Source organism: Leucopleurus acutus (genome assembly GCF_964270905.1).
Source record: "Leucopleurus acutus genome assembly, chromosome: 7".
NCBI lineage: Eukaryota > Metazoa > Chordata > Mammalia > Artiodactyla > Delphinidae > Leucopleurus > Leucopleurus acutus.
In genome coordinates this window covers 28,554,903-28,573,227 of record NC_139150.1, presented here as the reverse complement: position 1 = coordinate 28,573,227, position 18,325 = coordinate 28,554,903, and the positions used below count along the sequence as shown (strand labels likewise).

Genomic DNA, 18,325 nt, shown 5'->3' with positions numbered 1-18,325 from the left:
CTGTGCAAGGGCTTTCTCTACTTGTGGCAAGTTGGGGCCACTCTTCATCACGGTGCGCAGGCCTCTCACTATCGTGGCCTCTCTTGTTGCAGAGCACAGGCTCCAGACGCGCAGGCTCAATAGTTGTGTCTCACAGGCCCAGTTGCTCCACGGCATGTGGGATCTTCCCAGACCAGGGCTCGAACCCGTGTCCCCTGCATTAGCAGGCAGATTCCCAACCACTGCACCACCAGGGAAGCCCAAAATAGATGGTCTGTGATCTTTTTATAAGTTAAGTTGTAGGTAAAGTTTATGTTACTCAATTTCATGTGACTGGAAATAATTTCTTTACAGATCATTAGATAATTCAAGTATGGCTCTTAGGCATGATCTGTGTTTCAATATACCATTTCTAGAATAAGGTTAGAACAGTTGATTTTTTTTTTAAACTCTTGGCTCCAACTTTCCATACCTTTTCTTCTATTAAAAGTTGAATTTGTAAGCCATTAATGTCTATACCTGTTAATAGTTGTTGGAAGACCTCACATAGGCATATTTACCTGCTTTATGATGCAGAGGAAAGTGAGGAGACCTTAAAAAACACCAAAGAAATTCAAAAAAAAGCAGAAGAAAAATATGAAGTATTGGAGAATAAAATGAAAAACGCAGAAGCTGAGAGAGAGAGAGAACTGAAGGATGCACAGAAAAAACTAGATTGTGCCAAAACTAAAGCAGATGCTTCTACCAAGAAAATGAAAGAAAAACAACAGGTAATAACTTTGTTTTGAAATGGAACTAATCTTTGAACATCAGAATAGAACTGAAGGTGGTAGAGCACCATTGGTTGGCCTTGGCCTTATTCATCGGTATTTATCACAAAATCCAAAAGTGAGATGTACTTTTTTAGGAGACACATTACACATCTTATGAGTCAAATTAAAATATGCTTTACTCTGAAACCCTGGAATTAAGTGTTATGTAATTTTGAGTAGGGGTTGCATTGGCTTGCTAATTTTGGAGAAAGAGCAAAGTTGCCTTTTGGTAAATGTTTCATTCAAGAGTGGACCAAAGCTCATATCATGTACGCAGAGCTGTGTCGTATCAGAGATTCACTGTTGACATTTCTGTTTGATCATCTTCGTGAACATACATAAACTGTGAAAGAATGATGTAAGACCAGGCATGTTATATTTACAAAGTGCTATTTGATCATAGACTGGTGATATCTGATTATATCTTTTGGATAGTGCCAAGGCTGGAATTTGACCTGCGTTTTTCTGTCTGCAGAGGCTGTGCTCAATCACTATTCTGTACAATTTCACTGAAGTCTAACTTTTGTTCATAGTTTTTTTTTGTTTGTTTTTTTTTAACCCACCTTATGATTCTTTCATAGCTTGCACAGTATTTTCTAAAGAACTAAAGGCTATAATGGGAAAGAAGAAAATTAAGAAACTAATTTTTTTGTCACTGAATAATTGTTTAAAAAGGCTTTACCTCTGTTAATTTATCTGCTGTGTAGAACTGTACATCGTTTATCCCTATAGGAATAAAAGGATATAGTTTATACAAAGTTCTTTGAACCCTTAAAAACTGTATGTACATTTGTCTTTTTTTTTTAATATAGAAAAATAAATTTCCTTTCCCCTTTCTTCTTTAGAAGTAGCTTACATGTTTTGGTAGTTGAGTAACTAAGCTATGGGTCTTACTTGCTTGAGAATCTTACTAATTTTGTTGACATGCATGTATTTATTTTTCAGTAGTTAATAACCTGTTGAATGCCCAGATGCTGTGTTTCTTATAGGAAGTTGAAGCTATCACCCTGGAGCTAGAAGAGCTCAAGAGAGAGCATGCATCCAATGAACAACAGCTTGAAGCTGTAAATGAAGCTATCAAATCCTATGAAGGTCAGATTGCAGTAATGGCAGCTGAGGTGGCTAAAAATAAGGTAAGATTTACTAACCATATTAGAGAAATTACAAATGTTAATCTAATTCTGAAATGGTGGCTTGAAGATGTTTGACTTTAGAGGTCTTTAGAGACTTTATGGTCTCTTCACTCCTGTCATGATGAGTTAAAATTATGAGTACCAATCCAGAAAGAGACCTGAAATAATATTACTGACTGTTTTGGTCCAGGTCTATTCAGAAGACAAAAACTACACAGTAATTTGACCAGGCAAAGTTTAAATAAAAATTATTAACTATAACAGGAGTTTGTAATGATGCAGCATTGATTGCTAAGAGATAAAGAAAACTCTAAAGACTATACGAACAGCAGATACAGGGAACAGCGTTACCCATAAGGCTGAGGCAGTGCACCCTTGGAAGAAACAAATCTGGAAAGGAGCCCCATTTTACCTGCAGGGCTGAGAACCACATCTACTTGTAGAAGATAACTGTGGCCCACTGGTGGTGGAGTTTGGTGGAGTACTAGGGGAAATCATGCATAGGAAAGTGCTACACAGGGGCACTTGCTGGGAAATAGCTTTCCAGGGTGCCATGGAGAGGTGCCCAGCCTGCGGACTTGCTGGGATGCCAGGGGAAGCCATGAAAGCTGCTAGCCCCTGCACATGACAAGCTTGCCTTTGAGAAAAGCACGTTGGACCAAAGAAGTAAAGCCCCTTCCTTCTACAGTGACCCTATAGCATCCTTTACTGATGAGGCTTCATACTGTTGCACCTGGCAAGGGAGAAATGTCCCCATCTCAGAAGCAGGAAGTAATGGGTGGATTTGGGACTGAGGGGCTTTCAAATGTTATGAAGACATTTCTATTATCTACAAATATTAGAAATGGTCCCTCATGAATATTGGATACCCTCTTAACCCTGTTTTTAAATTCTGAACTTGAATTCTGTTTTATTTCGTATTATTTCTACTCCTACTTTTTAAAACTGAGATATAATTAGCATAACATTTATATTAGTTTCCTGTGTACAACGTAATGATTCAATATTTGCATACATTGTGAAACTATCACCACAATAAGTCTAGTAACCATACATAATTACAGAATTTTTTTTCTTGTGATGAGAACTTCAAGATGTACTCTTAGCAACTTTCAAATATACGGTAGTGTTATTAAATATTGTCACTATGCTTTACAAAGTGTACCCACTTTTGTTTTTTCAATATAACTTTCATTTTTAAGTTTTCTGCTGTGTGGCTATGTAGATACTCTTTTTGTAAGTAATATATCATTGATCTTCATGTTAACTAAAATATAACAGCTTTTAACAGGGGAGTTCCATCCATTTTATGTACATTATAGTAAAGTGTGCTTTTGCCTTTTGTCATCAGCTTTTACATTTTCTGTTGTTTTTCCCTTGAGATGATTGTTTTAATTGTTGTAGCATGCAGTGTTTTAGAAAGTAGTTCCTTCCTCTTCATTCTGTTTGTGGTTAAATTCAAGTTTTTTTTTTTTTTAACACATTATTTATCAAACCAATAGCAGAATAACAATTATTTACTCTTTTTGAAGATAAGGAATAGAAATGCTTTTCAGCTTTGTGTTTCTGATTACATTTTCTACAGTTTCTTTTCTGCCTTCTGACTTGTCTTTTAATCTCATTTTTCATCTCATTCCTCCATATTTTCTACCATCTTTCATGGACATCATGTTGTGGGATTTTAAAAAGTTAGATGTCATGTTTCTAAAGAGAAATGTGGAAGTAAAATAAGCCACTTCTTCCTTAATCTAAATAAAGATAAAATCAAAACATGTACATATTTCTATAAAAGAGGGCATCCATTTCTCTTTATGGAAAACTATAAAGTGGATCACTTAGTTTGTAAAGGTTGTTTTTTCAGGCTTTACATTCTAAATTGTTTCCATTTGCTGATAATAGTCACTAAGGACACTCTCAGGGAGCTAAGAAGAGAAATTGCCTACTAACTAATTAGGTTCAAACAAAAGTAAAATTTTATTTTTGCTCAATCTTAAGTGATAGATTTCCTTGTTTTTTTCTTACCATTGTAAAGATTGAAACAGTCATACCTGCGATGCGATCTTCAACCTCTAGGCATGAGGGAATCTTCATAAACACGATTTTGTCATGGGTTTTTGTTTTGGGTTTTTTAGCTGAATGCTGTGATTTATCTTCCTCCTGCAAAGGACCTTAAGTGAGACAAATTAAACATTATAAAACATTATAAGGAAATTAAAGCATTTATGGCACATTCATAACCTAACCATAATGTCAAGTATTGTTTACTGCTCAAAATGATCTTGTTTTCTAATGAGCATGCCTAAAAAATTCCTAAATTTTTATTGGTGCTTTTCATCACTTACAGAGATCTATGCTTCCTCAGTCTTTTAGCAGGTTGTTCTACTTAATCTGTTTTCCCTCTACCTAAATCTGAGTTGAGCTAGGTTTTTTTGTTTTCAGACATTTGTGTGAGTCTGTGACCATATCTTTTTACCAGAAGGACTTTTAAGATCTAGCAAAGAGGTTTGAGGGGGAGGAGGTGAGAGTTGATAGACTAAATCCCAGCTGTAATTATCACTTTGGAGGTTGAATAACTTCAACCTCGGGAGGTAGGGGATAGTAAAAGTCAAAGCAAGAAGTTTTTCTTTGTGCCACAGATCCATTTCTTCAAAAAAGTTTCTCTTCCTCTTCCATATCTCCGTTTTGATCCCTCTGCTAGAACCAAACACTGACTTTCTACTGCCACTGGTAAAGTCCCTATGGCTTACTTCTATAGAAGGGAAAGGAACAAATGCCAGCTTACCTGCTTCCACCCCTGTTCTTTGCCCCTCCTAATAAATGTCATTTGGGAGTCTGTCATATTATCTTGTAAACTCCCCAAAATGCCACTTTTTTGAGAGACCTCACAGGTCAGATTCCAGTAGTCCCTCCTCCCCAAGGTGATCCCAGTTACACTGTATCTTGCAGAAACATTGTTGCTTTCAGCATGAACAGTACATCCCATCCTTTTTTTTTTCTAGTGGTAATACAAGTTTTCACTTATCTGTAAATTCATTAGTCATTTTAATGGGGATATAAAATGTAGAGGGTTAGATGACTACCTGTCTGTAATCACATTGCCATCTTGCCCAGAAGTCTGTTAGATGATCTTTCAGTAAACTAAAAATGTCTCCATCTTACCTTGCTATATGTTGTCTTCTAATGATCTGTTTCAGGAGTTAGTAAATAAAGCTCAAGAAGAGGTGACCAAGCAAAAAGAAGTGATAACAGCCCAAGACAGCATAGTTAAAGCTAAGTATGCAGAAGTAGCAAAACATAAGGAGCAAAACAATGAATCTCAGCTTAAAATTAAGGAACTGGACCACAACATCAGCAAACATAAACGGGAAGCTGAAGATGCTGCTGCAAAGGCACGTTTGTGTTGTTCGTTTTTACCCTTGATCAAATTTTTGCCTCTGTGTTGAAATATTCTGGTAAACTGCTCAATGAAGACCTTACTATAAATGACAGAACTACTGTGTAACATAACTTTGAGGCTTACAACTATGTTAACTGCTCCTCAGCAATCACCAAGAGGCAAAAATGTTTTATTTTTAAATTTAATTTCAGGAGTTTATTCCATCTCCAAGATGTTTTTAACCAAATATTGAGTGGTCTCCTATGGAAATGACTGGTTTTTATCCCCAGTTGCTCATAGAACTAGTTATTAATGTGTTAGTAGTAATAATATGTATTCTTTACCTTATTGCAAATTGAATTTAGGGAGCTCACAGAGAAATATACACAGGCAACTTCTAAAATAACGTCTTAAATGGTTTCTGGATGTCCTTATGAGGATCGGTTATAGTCAGTTTTAGCAGCCGCATTTGAAATCTGATGTTTTGCCAAGCAGTTATCTTTTTGAAGTTATCCCACAGTTTTTTGGTTACTCTTGAAGTTTCTTTCTTTCATGTGTCACAGTGCCTTAAGTACTTTAGAGAAAATACATGGTTTTGTAGAAATTCGTTGTTTAGTTAAGAGATTGCATTTATGTGGTCTTAGTAATTCACTCAGCATGTTTTCTTACTGGTGTGTAACAGTTTGGTGCCTTTTAAATCTTTTTAACATCATAAAAATACAAGAGATTTAACATACAGAACAATTTTCCACCCTCTCTGAAAGAGCCATGAGTATCTGTTCAGGTTCATTACTTGGTTTAAAAAACATTTTTTTATGGCCACGTCATAATATCCTAGTATTTTATAATTGAAAATGCTAGTATTGGTGATTGCTAGGGGATTTTATTTACAGTTAGGGAAGGGGGTAGAAAGAAGGACTTGTAAGTGGAACTGCTAAAAAGTCAAGGATTCTTTGAAATACATAGTTTGTCAAATATTTATTGCATACTATGCCAGGCACTAAAGATATAAGAATGAACACAGAATGTGTTCATAGAGCTTACAGATCAGCAGGAAAGAAATGATTATTTTACTTTGGATTCTAGTGGTGAGACTGTACCTATGGAACTAATAAGGATGACTGAAGAGGATTAGATTCTACCAGTCAGAACCAACCTTGAACAATTCTAGTAGAAGAAAGTCTTCCTTAAGCACTATAATTAAAAAACTTTAATTGGTTATATTATATGAAGAAGTATTTTACTGTGCCTTGTCAAAAGAGGGTGGCAAGGGGATAGAGTCAATATTCAGGACAGTTTACTTAGATTAGAATTTCCAGAAGAATTATTAGGTATCACTCAGGATTAGGCTTCCATGATTTTACCAACTCTGCAACTTAAGTATTCTTATAAGACTTTTAACTTTCACAAGTTGTTTTTTTGAAGCAATTGATTGAATTTGGTAAAATCTGGAGCCTCATCTGACTTATATTTCATTATAATGGAGATGTTCTATATATGTGTGTGCATACACACACACACACACACACACACACACACACACTTTGTAACTATTTCTCTTGAGTTGGCTCTTACTCTCATGCTTGAGTAATAGGAAAATCTTCTTCTGTATAGTCTCAAGTTTCTTACCTATCCTCCAGGTAAAAATATTCTTACTTATTATAGGTCCACTGTCAACAGTGAATCTCATTTTTTCCAAATGTGTCATTGTGGGATTTTTTCCCAAAATGTGTGGTTTAAAATTAGTAAATATTTAAGAAACTAATTTTTAAATAAAGGTTTGTAAGCAATGATATCATTCTATTATCATTATCACATGTGGCTAGGTGTCCAAAATGTTGAAAGATTATGACTGGATTAATGCAGAGAAACACCTCTTTGGGCAACCCAATAGCACCTATGATTTCAAAACTAACAACCCAAAAGAAGCTGGTCAGAGACTTCAGAAGTTGCAAGAAATGAAGGAGAAACTAGGAAGAAATGTCAATATGAGAGCTATGAATGTACTGACAGAAGCTGAAGAGCGGGTAAGTCACTTTGCTATGACTATTTGGCCACTTCAGAATATGAGTAGCATTGATGGCTTCATATGACCTCTGAGGCGATTATTAGAGTCAATCTTTTACTTGATGCTTTTGATAACTTGTTTTCTTTGCATTTTCCCTTTCTCCCTTTCCAGTTATTTCTTATTTCATTCTTTTTGCATCATCAGTTATATATTCTGTTTTACCTTGAATGACTTTTCCAACTCCTTTCTTATTTTTGGTGTAAATAAAAACAACATTTTTGGTCATGTTAGCTCTTCACATTTCTATCATTTCTTTCACTTGCCTTTTTGAAAGATTTTGAAAAATAGAGTACAGGTTTTCCCCCACTGTCCAAAAGTAGCGCCAATCCTGTGAAACTATTCCTGTGAAATGGTATAAAGCAAAGAAGCAATTACCTTAGGGCACATCTTGCTAACAGATGCATAAAATAAACTGAGATAAAGCACAGATGCTCATCGACACAGTTCAAAGCTCTGGCGGCTTAATGCTGAGATGCTTAGTGTTGTTCCCTGTGAGGAGCTTGATGGTGCCACTCTCCCTGCTCGGGGTGTGTGCTGCTTCTCTAAGGGATCACTGCAAAACACGTGTTGAACACTATTTGTGCTTTTTACCTTTTCTTGTAAAAGTAGTGGTGTAAAGCAAACTTCCGAAAAGTGGGGGACACCTGTGTCCTGCTGTCTGCCTCCTCACGGTCAGCCACTCCATAACTCCTGCCTTCCTTTGACTCCAGTATATGCTGGAGCCATCACATAAGTAAATGGCTAAGATTGTTATATACATAAACACTGTTTCACTAATCTGTAAATGCAGCAGTGTCTTCTCTGTTTTAATGCTCTCAGTTACTTGATAATGTTATCCATCTCCCCTACCTTTTATAGTCTGCATGTCCCTAGAAAAACCCAAAGGAGAAAGCAGTTCCTATTGATGGCTCCATAGGAAATAGCAATCTGAGTAATTTTATATTATACCTTCTTTAATTCTGTAAAATTCTGTTTGAATTTGTATAGCAGAGTTAATGAGAGCTCTGTAAAAATGGAAATACTTATGAGCTCAATCACTTTTAACAAATTTTTTGGTAACAGGTTTTTGTAAACCGTTATTGACATTAGTGTCTACAGAGAATCTATGTTAGATGCTGAACAGTCTAATAATGCACCTGCTGTGATCTCTATAAAATGTTCCTGCTGGTTTACATTTCTCCATTAAACCTTTGCAATATATGGCATCTTTTTGGAAAGGAAATATTTTGTCTGAATTTGAGCTGCTTTACATCATGAAACTTGTTTACTTTTACTTGTTTGCTTCATTAGATAATGATAACTGGGGCTAATATTTTTTTAAAAGAATTTACCAACTCTCATCTCCTTACCAGAGAGGAAGGCTCTATGGTTGATCAGCAGCTGGCCTTTTGTTGTTATATTTTGTGTCACCACATATAAGAAACTATATGGAATTAGCAAGGAATAGGATAAAAATATGGCCAAGCTCCTAAAACCTCCTCTCCACAAAGGAGAGGGATGGCAAGGAAACTAGCAAGACTGGCTGGAGTTTTTCAGGGAGAATTTGAAGCTCCTTGAAATGTGAGGCTTTGAGGAGAAATAAGTTAAAAGGATTTTTAGAAAGTTCTGCTGCTGCTCATGGTTTGTTCTCCCTCCGTTGCCTCCCTCAAAATTTTTTTCAGTAAATTTCTACATTAACCAGGGAAGGCTACTTTGAAGATGTGATGTTTGAGTGGAAACTTGAGGCACCTGTTATGTCAGAAATAGAGGAAGAACAATGCAGGGTCCATAAGGCTACAGTGAACTTATTATGTTCACAAAACTGAAAAAAAGTGACCATATGGCTGAAGCCTGGGGAGGAGTGTGATGCCAGAAATTCAGAGATAAATAAGATCCAATTTATGTAGGACTTTATACACCATGGTGAAGAATTAAAATTTTATTTGTGTCACTGCTAAGACTGACCTTGCTTCTTAAGCATGCAGGGCTACTTTTGAGTTTACATATGACAAATTTTCCTTTTTGCCTTGGCTGCTAGGAAGATAAGGGAATACTAGTGGAGTCAAAATATTTCAACAGCTTGTCCTATAAATTCTCAGTTATAGTAATTGAATTTTACATATAGATGATATATTTACTTTCCTTAATTTGGCTTACATTATAATTCAATGTAGTATATCTTTTTGGTAAATAGGAGTTGTATATATTGCATATAAGAATAATGAAATCTCTTTATTCTTGACTGAATTCTAGAATATAAAGAAAATTTTGTGTTTTCCCAATTAAGTATGCCTTTTATCTTACTAGTATAATGACTTGATGAAGAAGAAGAGAATTGTAGAAAATGACAAATCCAAAATCCTTGCAACTATAGAAGACCTTGACCAGAAGAAAAACCAAGCCCTAAATATTGCTTGGCAAAAGGTATTTGAACCAAAAATTGTATAATTTATTCTGTATGAGGAAAGGATGAAAGATAAAGTTAATAGGGTTGTACTCTAAGATGAATTTGAAATAGCTAATTTTTGTTTGAGGCACAGCTCAGACCTTAATTAAAACCTTGTAGGCTTTTTAAAGCATTTTGTCCTTTTGGACTTTACTACTGATTTGCAAAGATAAGTTGTGTCATTCCATCATGCTCTCATAGTCTACTTCTCTGGTTCCTAAGCTATATTAAATTTCTAATTTTCTAGATTTCTACATGTTTCCTTCTTACATCGTTTGCCGGGTCTGGGTTACTGTTTACCCTCTTTCCTTCTTATGAGATCATAGGTTCTAATATTGGACAGTATCTAAGGTTTCTTCCAATTATCTGCTATAGTCCCACTCATCCTCTGCTTAAAACTGGAAGCATTATCTGTTTCACATGGGGGAAGCTCTCTCTAACTGTTGGAAAACCTCTCCAAAGGACTCCTTCAGTTCTTAGCTCTTCAGTTTCTCTTGCCCAGACTCACAGAGGTCAAATATTAGTTCTAAGAATGTTTCTATAGCAAGATTGTGTATTCCTTACCACTTATAAATTAATTGCATTTCAGAATTCATAAGTATTAGGCATTCTTAGATTTTTAGCAAAGGATTTTTATACATGTTAGATTAATAATTACATAAAGTAATACTAATTTTATATAATTATATTATAGTTAAGAGCAGTTCTGTCATTTTACATGAATTATCTTAATTCCGTAACTTTGATAATTATTATCACTATTTTACAAATGAGGAAACAAGCTTAGAAAGGTGAAATAGCCTAATATCATAACAGTCAAAAGGTAGAAAAAGTGGAATTCTCTTTTCCTAATTAGAACTAAAGTTAAAATTGCCTTTTGTTGCTTTTTAAGAAGTAGAAATGGGTAATAAACAAGGAAGTTCAGTATTCATTTCCAGGATTCATATGCAACAACAGAATCCCAATTACCATTTTTGTTTCGTTTTATGACAACTTTGGCAGATTTCAAGGTTCTTTACTATTATTTCTACTTCCCTGGCTGCATAGATTTATCTCCTTTAGGATAATTCCTTAGCCTCTTCTGTGAAGTTTTCCTATACCTACCATAGAAAAAGACTCCTCCTCAAAAGATTCCATAGTTACTATGCTGTTTGGTACTTTAACAGGCCTGGGCCTCGGGGATTAAACTGGCACCTTACCTCTTTTTCTCTTTTTAATTCTTCAGGAACTTTATTTTTGGTAATGGCAGAACAATTGTGTCTTTCAATTGCATTGTTTTTCCTGCTCTACAACTTATTTGCAGTGTTCAGTCTCCCTGTAGTATTTGTCTTTTTAAAAATGCTTGCAAAAAGTTGGCCCCATTATTCTTGCACAATATGTGGATTTAACACTAGATCTGAGAGAGTCTGTCTTTTGTTTTCCCCATGGTTCCTGGATTTAGTGTGAGTACAAATTTATCTTTTAAACTGATTTTTCCCCAGTCTCTAAAGTTCTCCCAAAGCAAGTAAATTTATTTTATTGAGTGCTTATGATATATGTCAGGCACTATTCTCCTATTAATTTTCCCACTTAATTCTCAAAGTAACCTAATGAAGTAGGTACTATTATTATCAGCATTACATTATTTCCTTATGGCTTCAAGTATAGTTGATTGACAAAGCCAGAGTATTTTAGGCACTGGTTGTGTTTTTTGCTTTTTTGTTTCCTTCTAGCCTTATTGGAATTTCAAAATTCAGTTTATTTCCTATCTATATTCTTCTCTACCCATTAATTGAAAGTTTGTCTTTTCCCTTTTGGAGGAATTTCCACATGGGATCCAGGATCCATGGTCATCTTTGGGATTTAGTAGCATTTAGTAGTCTTAGTTTTGAGCTGCCTCTCTCCTGCCTGGTCAAAAAATTTTTTAAAAGAAAAGGTGTTTATATTATAAATACAATGCTATCTTCTGTCATTCTCCTAGAAAAGACAGCAGTCCTCTCCTCATTGTGATGAACCTTGCCTAGCTCTGGAAATCTATCCCAGATAAAACTAGAATCTACTTTCTCTGTGTAGGATATTAGCATGTGTACAGTTGTTCTTAAGATATGTGTTCCTTAGTAAATTTATATTTAGGAGACTGTTTATGTCTAGGAGATTTCCTTATTACTACAAATATTCATAAAAAGTGTATTTGCACTTGAATTTTATACTTGAAGGTGGAGATTTCCCTAGAGAACATGGATGTCAAATCCTCGTGTGTGTGTGCACATGTGTGCATGCATGTATACATTCTCAATTTTGTCTGCTGAACTCTCTAAGATTATTAGTCATGTCTTTGAAGACAGATGGCTGAATTCTCAAGGCATTGATCAAGTGTGTATGCACAAAAATTACTCAGTTACAGTCTAGAATATTGGTCCTAAATCTCTGTGTAATCTTCTGCTGAGCTTTATGGGAATAGGCCAAATAGCTTCTTTAGCCTTTTTCTTTTGGGGCTCAATCCTGTTCCTGTCCCTTGATACCTTAACTTCTTTGGCTTTGAGAAGAAGCATAGAAAAGAACCACTGAACACCTTTAACAGATCTGGTTTGATTTCATGCCTCTTTTTCTCCTAGACTTCACCCTGATCTTAGGCTTCTTAAAGTTAGCTGATAACCACAGGCCTTACCATACCAGTCAACAGAAAACAAATTTTTTAAGAGAACATTTTATGCCAAAAGAGTTTTTGTTTTTCTTCTCCAGCTGAAAGTTCAATCTCCTATATTATCCAGTTGTGTGTCTCTGAGGATTCCGGCAACCATGGCCTTTTGTTGTATCAAAACTTCATGGTAGAGTTAGAGGTATAGCCTCTAGTTTCCCCTGGAAGTTAGAGCAAAGCTCAGTAAACTCTTTCTGTAAAGGGACAGATAAGTATTTCAGAGCCATGTAGTCTGTGTTGCAACCACTAGACTATATTGCTGGCAGCCATAGACAATACATAAGTGAATGGGCATGGCCAGATTTGTCACATGGACCATAACTTGCCAACCTCAGAGCTAGGGTAACAGACAACAAAATGCTCCTGCTGGTTTGCATATATACACATCATTTGATTCTTCTTGGAAAACCTTCTCTGATAGTTTAATCTTTTTTTTATCCAGGTGAACAAGGACTTTGGATCTATTTTTTCTACTCTTTTGCCCGGTGCTAATGCTATGCTTGCACCACCAGAAGGGCAAAATGTATTGGATGGTCTGGAGTTTAAGGTTGCCTTAGGAAATACTTGGAAAGAAAACCTAACTGAACTTAGTGGTGGTCAGAGGTGAGTGAGTAATCCCTTTGCAATAATCCTCTTACTTTATTATAGTCCAACATCTCATTGCCTCCCAATTTTATTTCAGATTTGCTTTGCTATCTTTGCATGTAGAATTTAAGGAGCCTAATAATATGTGAGACTACAAATTTTAGTTAGGACATTTGATTAACATAGTAGGCAACAAAGTAGAAATAAGGATTAGCAACTAGAAAACTAGACAAAATACATGAGAAACAATTACTTTCAGACATTGGAAAATGGATAACCCAGGAGATACCTGAGAGAAATGAAACAAAAATGCTGAGTCCACTGTTTACCCTAGCTTTCTCCCTAGGAGCAATTTTTTGACTGCAGATGCAGGGAGGGAAACCCACACAAAGTCCAGTAGTCTTACTAAAAAATGAAGGAAACAGATTAGAATTTGGGGAAGCCCCAGAGAGCTACACATTAGCATTACATTTGCACTACCTCTAAAGTGAAGGCTATTTTAGACACCCCTTAGCAAAGGTTCATTGCAGGCCCAACATGCTTTAAAGACAGACAACAACGTTGAGACTGTAAACAACATAATAACAGTGTTCAGCATCTAATAAAAATTACTAGACAGAAATCGAGAAAATGATTCTAGACAGAAATCGAGAAAATATGATTCATAACCTAGAGGAAAAACAGACCCAGAAATGACAGGTGATGAAACTAGCAGACAAGGAGGTTAAAGAGTTACATTAACTATTTACACGAAAAAAAGAATGTGATGAGAGACATGGAAGCTATCCACGAAGAATCCAGTGGAACTTCTAGAGATAAAAAATATACCTGAAAGGAAAAGTTTACTGCATAAGATTAACAACGGATTCGACAGAATAAAAGAAAGATGACTCACTCAATTTGAAGACATATCAATAGAATCTATTCAAGTCAAGCTTAGAAACACGCAACTGTAAAAACAAAAAGAGCTTCAGTGACCTGTGGGACAATATTGAGAGATCTAACATACATGTAATTGGAGTTTCAAAGGGAGAGGAAAACAGAAAAAAACAAAAAAAATAATGGACCCAGATTTTCCAGATTTGATGACTTCTGTAAACCCACATACTTGATTTCTGTGAACCCCAGGTAAGATAAACGCATACACTCGCTTCCTGCACATACAGTAACACAGCAAGGCATGTCATATAAAGTTGCTGAAAACCAGTGATTAGGAGAAAAATCTTAAAAGCAGTCAGAGGTAAAAAGGCATATTAAGTGCCAAGGAACAAAGAAGAATGACTTTAGCCTTCTTGTTAAAAACTATGCAAGCCATTATAAAGCAGAAACTAACACACCATTGTAGAGCAATTATACTCCAATAAAGATGTTAAAAAAAAAAAACAAAAAACTATGCAAGCCAGAAGTCTGGAACAACATCTATAAAGTGCTAAAAGAAAAATGTGTCAACCTAGAATTCTGTATCTAGTAGAAATATTCTTCATATTGAAGGCAATATATTTTTTCAGAAAAACAAAAGGTGGAAGAATTTGATTCCAGCAGAACTGTACAAGTTAAAGGAAGTTCTCTGGTGAAAGGAAAATGATACCAAATGGAAACTTGGATCTACATAAATGAAAGAAGAGTACTGGAAATAGCATGTTCTGGGCTTCAGGGAAGTTTCTTCCAGCCTTGTGTTATGCAGTGATTCAGACAATCAGTATATCGAGAGAAACTTAGATGGTCATTTGGCCTAACTTTTTAACTGCAGAGAGCCAAATAATTAAAACCTCCTGAGAGAAAATTGTGAATATCAATATAATTGAAGATGTTTATTAATTCTGTATTTTTTCCCCTGCAGGATGTACAGTCCACAGTTCTTGAATTGTTCTCATGTGCTCTGTGCCATCATGTAACTCTTCTCTTATGGATGTAGAAAATACTAAGACCTGTTAATTTCTCTTATGAAATCTTTTGTCATTTTTATGAATAGGAGTCCACTCTTTATTTTTCATTACTGATAAAATTCCAAAATATTTTAAGTCAAAAAAGACAGCTTCTGCTGCCTGTCAATCAAAGTTGAATTCCACAGTTTAGATCACAGCATCTTTAATTGTTTTGCCAAAGTCCTAGAAAATTTTTTGAGGAAAATAGAGAATGTATGCTTATTTTCTTACTGGAACCTAAAAATTATTTCCATAATTAAGATGATATAAACTTATTTTCAGATTATTATGGATTATACCATAATCCAGCATAGTAGTTTAAGTGTTGATGAATTGTTTTTAAGCTCAGTGCCTTAAATATTTGGTACAGAGAAAGACACTGAAAAGTAATTTTAGGTTTCTTAAGTGACCTCAGCTACCCTCGCTACCCTCTATAGCAGTAAAGATCAATTTGTTTGGTTTTTATTGTAGTTTCATTCATTTCCTTTGCTAGAAATTTTGGTTTCACCTTCCTAGACCCCCTCTACTTATACACACAATTTTTTTTCCCCACTTACATGTTTCTTAATAAATACCCTATTGGAATACAGTAAGCATTAGACTGTTTACTCCAGTGCTGCATGTCAGGAGATATTTGAAGTTACAGAATTAAGTGTGCTACAGATGTTACTGTAATTTTAATCCTATTTTTAAATAATTCTAAACATTTGTATTACAATAAACAAGGCTTTTTAATGAAATATTTAAGAAAAATATAAGAATTGTTATATTTCTTCATTCCAGACTAGAACAAAAACAGCTGTAGTTAAAGGGGATATAGAAAAGAACTGAAAAAGAGTTTTAGGGAGAGAAAGAGAAAACTATTAACACTAATATGATCTTTTCTTAAGGTTAGGTGCCAAATATAACATCCTAATTATCTGACAGGAAAGAAGAACATATACCTGTTTTATTCAAAATAAAACTTGTTGAAGAGAGGGAAAAATGGAAAGCTAAAGTAAAAAACATTTTAATGAAACAAAAGTTTTCAAGTTTGAAACTTACGATTCTTTTTTCTATAACTATCTTTCAGCTAAATTGGCACTATTCATAATGGTAACAGGACAGCAGATTTGCTTCAGTGCTTTGGTAAAAAGTGGTAAAATCAAGTTCTGACAGCTTTTCTTTCGACCTTCTTTTCTTAGGTCTTTAGTGGCTTTGTCATTAATACTGTCCATGCTCCTCTTCAAACCTGCCCCAATTTACATCCTGGATGAGGTAGATGCAGCCTTGGATCTTTCTCATACTCAGAATATTGGACAGATGCTACGTACTCATTTCACACATTCTCAGGTAAGAACCAAAAAAAGTCTCAGAATAGTTCTAGTTTGTTTTCTAAAACTACTTTTTAGTAATGGTCAGTATAAATAAGATATTCAGGATTGAGGAATACTAAGGTGTTATGTATCTCTTTAAATATATTTCTATTCAAATGGGTATAGAAGAAAAGAGGGTTTTGTCTCTTATTAAAGAAAAGAGCATACATTCTCCCTCATGAGGGAGAATCTAATTTTTTTTGTAATTTGGAATTTTTTAGGGTAATTATTTTCTCTAGCTAGCTGCCAGAAGATACACAATCAAAACAAGACTGTTTCAAGGATACACCTGAAAAATATATCAGAAAATCATGTGGCACTTGATGGGGTACTCTTCATTCCTCCTAGAAAGTGATTTAAAAAACCCTTGAAGCTAAAAACAGTTTGTTTTTATTGAACTGTTGCTGCAGGAACTAAGGCTACTAAATATGATTATATAGATAATGCATTGAACAATTCTGGGGGGCTTCACTTACCATAGTTATCATAGACTGTGTATTTATTGTGGCAGTTTTTTTAGCAGCTAACAGTGGCATTTAGAACTAGCAACAAGACAGTGATACTAATTGGAGAAGATAGCAACAAGCAGCCAACCAGCAGAAGATAGTAACTTGGGTAATGAAGTATTCAGAGTAAAACTAAGAGACTCCTAAAACTGCATATGGAAAGAATTCATTGAGGTGCCTAATAATAACTATTTGTTACTTGCATTTGAGGATGTGCATATGCATGGAGCCAAGCATTTAAAGCAATAACAAAGTATCTCCAAATGATTCTTAACCTCAGTATAAAAAGAGTGAACTTCTTCAAGGATACTGCAAAAAGTACTTTATGCTGTTTTTCTTTCTCCCTTAAGTTCATTGTGGTGTCCCTAAAGGAAGGTATGTTCAACAATGCAAACGTCCTTTTCAAAACCAAGTTTGTGGATGGTGTTTCTACAGTAGCCAGATTTACTCAGTGTCAAAATGGAAAAGTTCCAAAGGAAACCAAATCCAAGGCAAAAGGACCCAAATGATCACATACGGAAGTTAAAAGTACAAATTTATTCTTTCACCTTGACTTACTTTTTAAACATAAACTTTTTAAGAACTTGGGATTCATGTAATTTTTTCATATAAAAAATTTAATCATTTTGTTACCTAACCCATTTTCTCTTCCTTTATATAATCACTTATAAATGAGCATAAATTCCTCTGTTCTGAATTAGTGTAAACTGTGGTCCAATTACTGTGATTGTGATTTTATGTATGTCATCAAATGTTTTTTCTTACACAAGTCTTTTATATATTAGGAAGCCAGAGATACATATTTGGTGGTATGTTTTGTATGTAAAAGCAAAACTACAAAGAAACAGATGAAATTAAATTATAGGATAAATATAGCTGATAATCAGCTTTTAATAATTAGCTAATTCCTACGGTAATATTTGTGTGTTTTCTATTGCTAATAATGTCATTCAGGTAAGGAAGAATTATAAAGCAAGTAGCTGGACCAACAAAGGGAACACAAAGAAAGCTATTAGGCATGCACTGAGTTATTTGTGGTTAGTTCCTTGAGGACAATGCCAGATCCTTGATTTAGACTCAGATGGGAAGCAGATCTTAAAAGATTTCTGTCATTTTAATGACGTTTGAATATCATGTTTCTGTATGCTTAGTAATTGGTCTGTGCAGTCTTGTCTTTTTAAAAATCTTTATGAGTATTTTAATAAAAGCTTGGGAGAAAGGTATGTTGCATGCTGCTCTCTGTTGCAAGTTTATCTGAAGTCTCCTAATATTTTCAAAGAGTTTTGTCAGCCTTTCCATAATCCAATCAATAACAACCTTGGTGAGTGAGAATATAGGAGCCAATATATATAAATAAATAGATCCATCTGTTCTACCAAAAGGACTCAAAATTTGATGATTATTTTATTTCTTAGTGTCCTCTGCTTTCCAGCTTAAAACCATGAATTTCCTTTAAGATTTCAAAAGATGGCGCTAATAAACAC

At 34.9% G+C, this 18,325-nt stretch overlaps 1 protein-coding gene across 2 annotated transcripts in view; it reads left to right on the top strand.

Annotated features, from left to right (window-relative positions):
- SMC2 (structural maintenance of chromosomes 2) overlaps nt 1–18,029 on the top strand; it is a 52,003-nt gene extending 33,974 nt beyond the window's left edge. For both annotated transcript variants that reach the window (XM_082843190.1, XM_082843191.1), the window contains exons 18-25: nt 556–749; nt 1,781–1,924; nt 5,119–5,313; nt 7,127–7,327; nt 9,655–9,771; nt 12,913–13,073; nt 16,165–16,312; nt 17,192–18,029. In XM_082843190.1, coding sequence (XP_082699316.1) covers nt 556–749; nt 1,781–1,924; nt 5,119–5,313; nt 7,127–7,327; nt 9,655–9,771; nt 12,913–13,073; nt 16,165–16,312; nt 17,192–17,350 — 1,319 coding nt within the window. In that variant the 3' untranslated portion in view covers nt 17,351–18,029. The remainder of the gene's footprint in view (nt 1–555; nt 750–1,780; nt 1,925–5,118; nt 5,314–7,126; nt 7,328–9,654; nt 9,772–12,912; nt 13,074–16,164; nt 16,313–17,191) is intronic.
- Nucleotides 18,030–18,325: the final 296 nt, after the last annotated feature.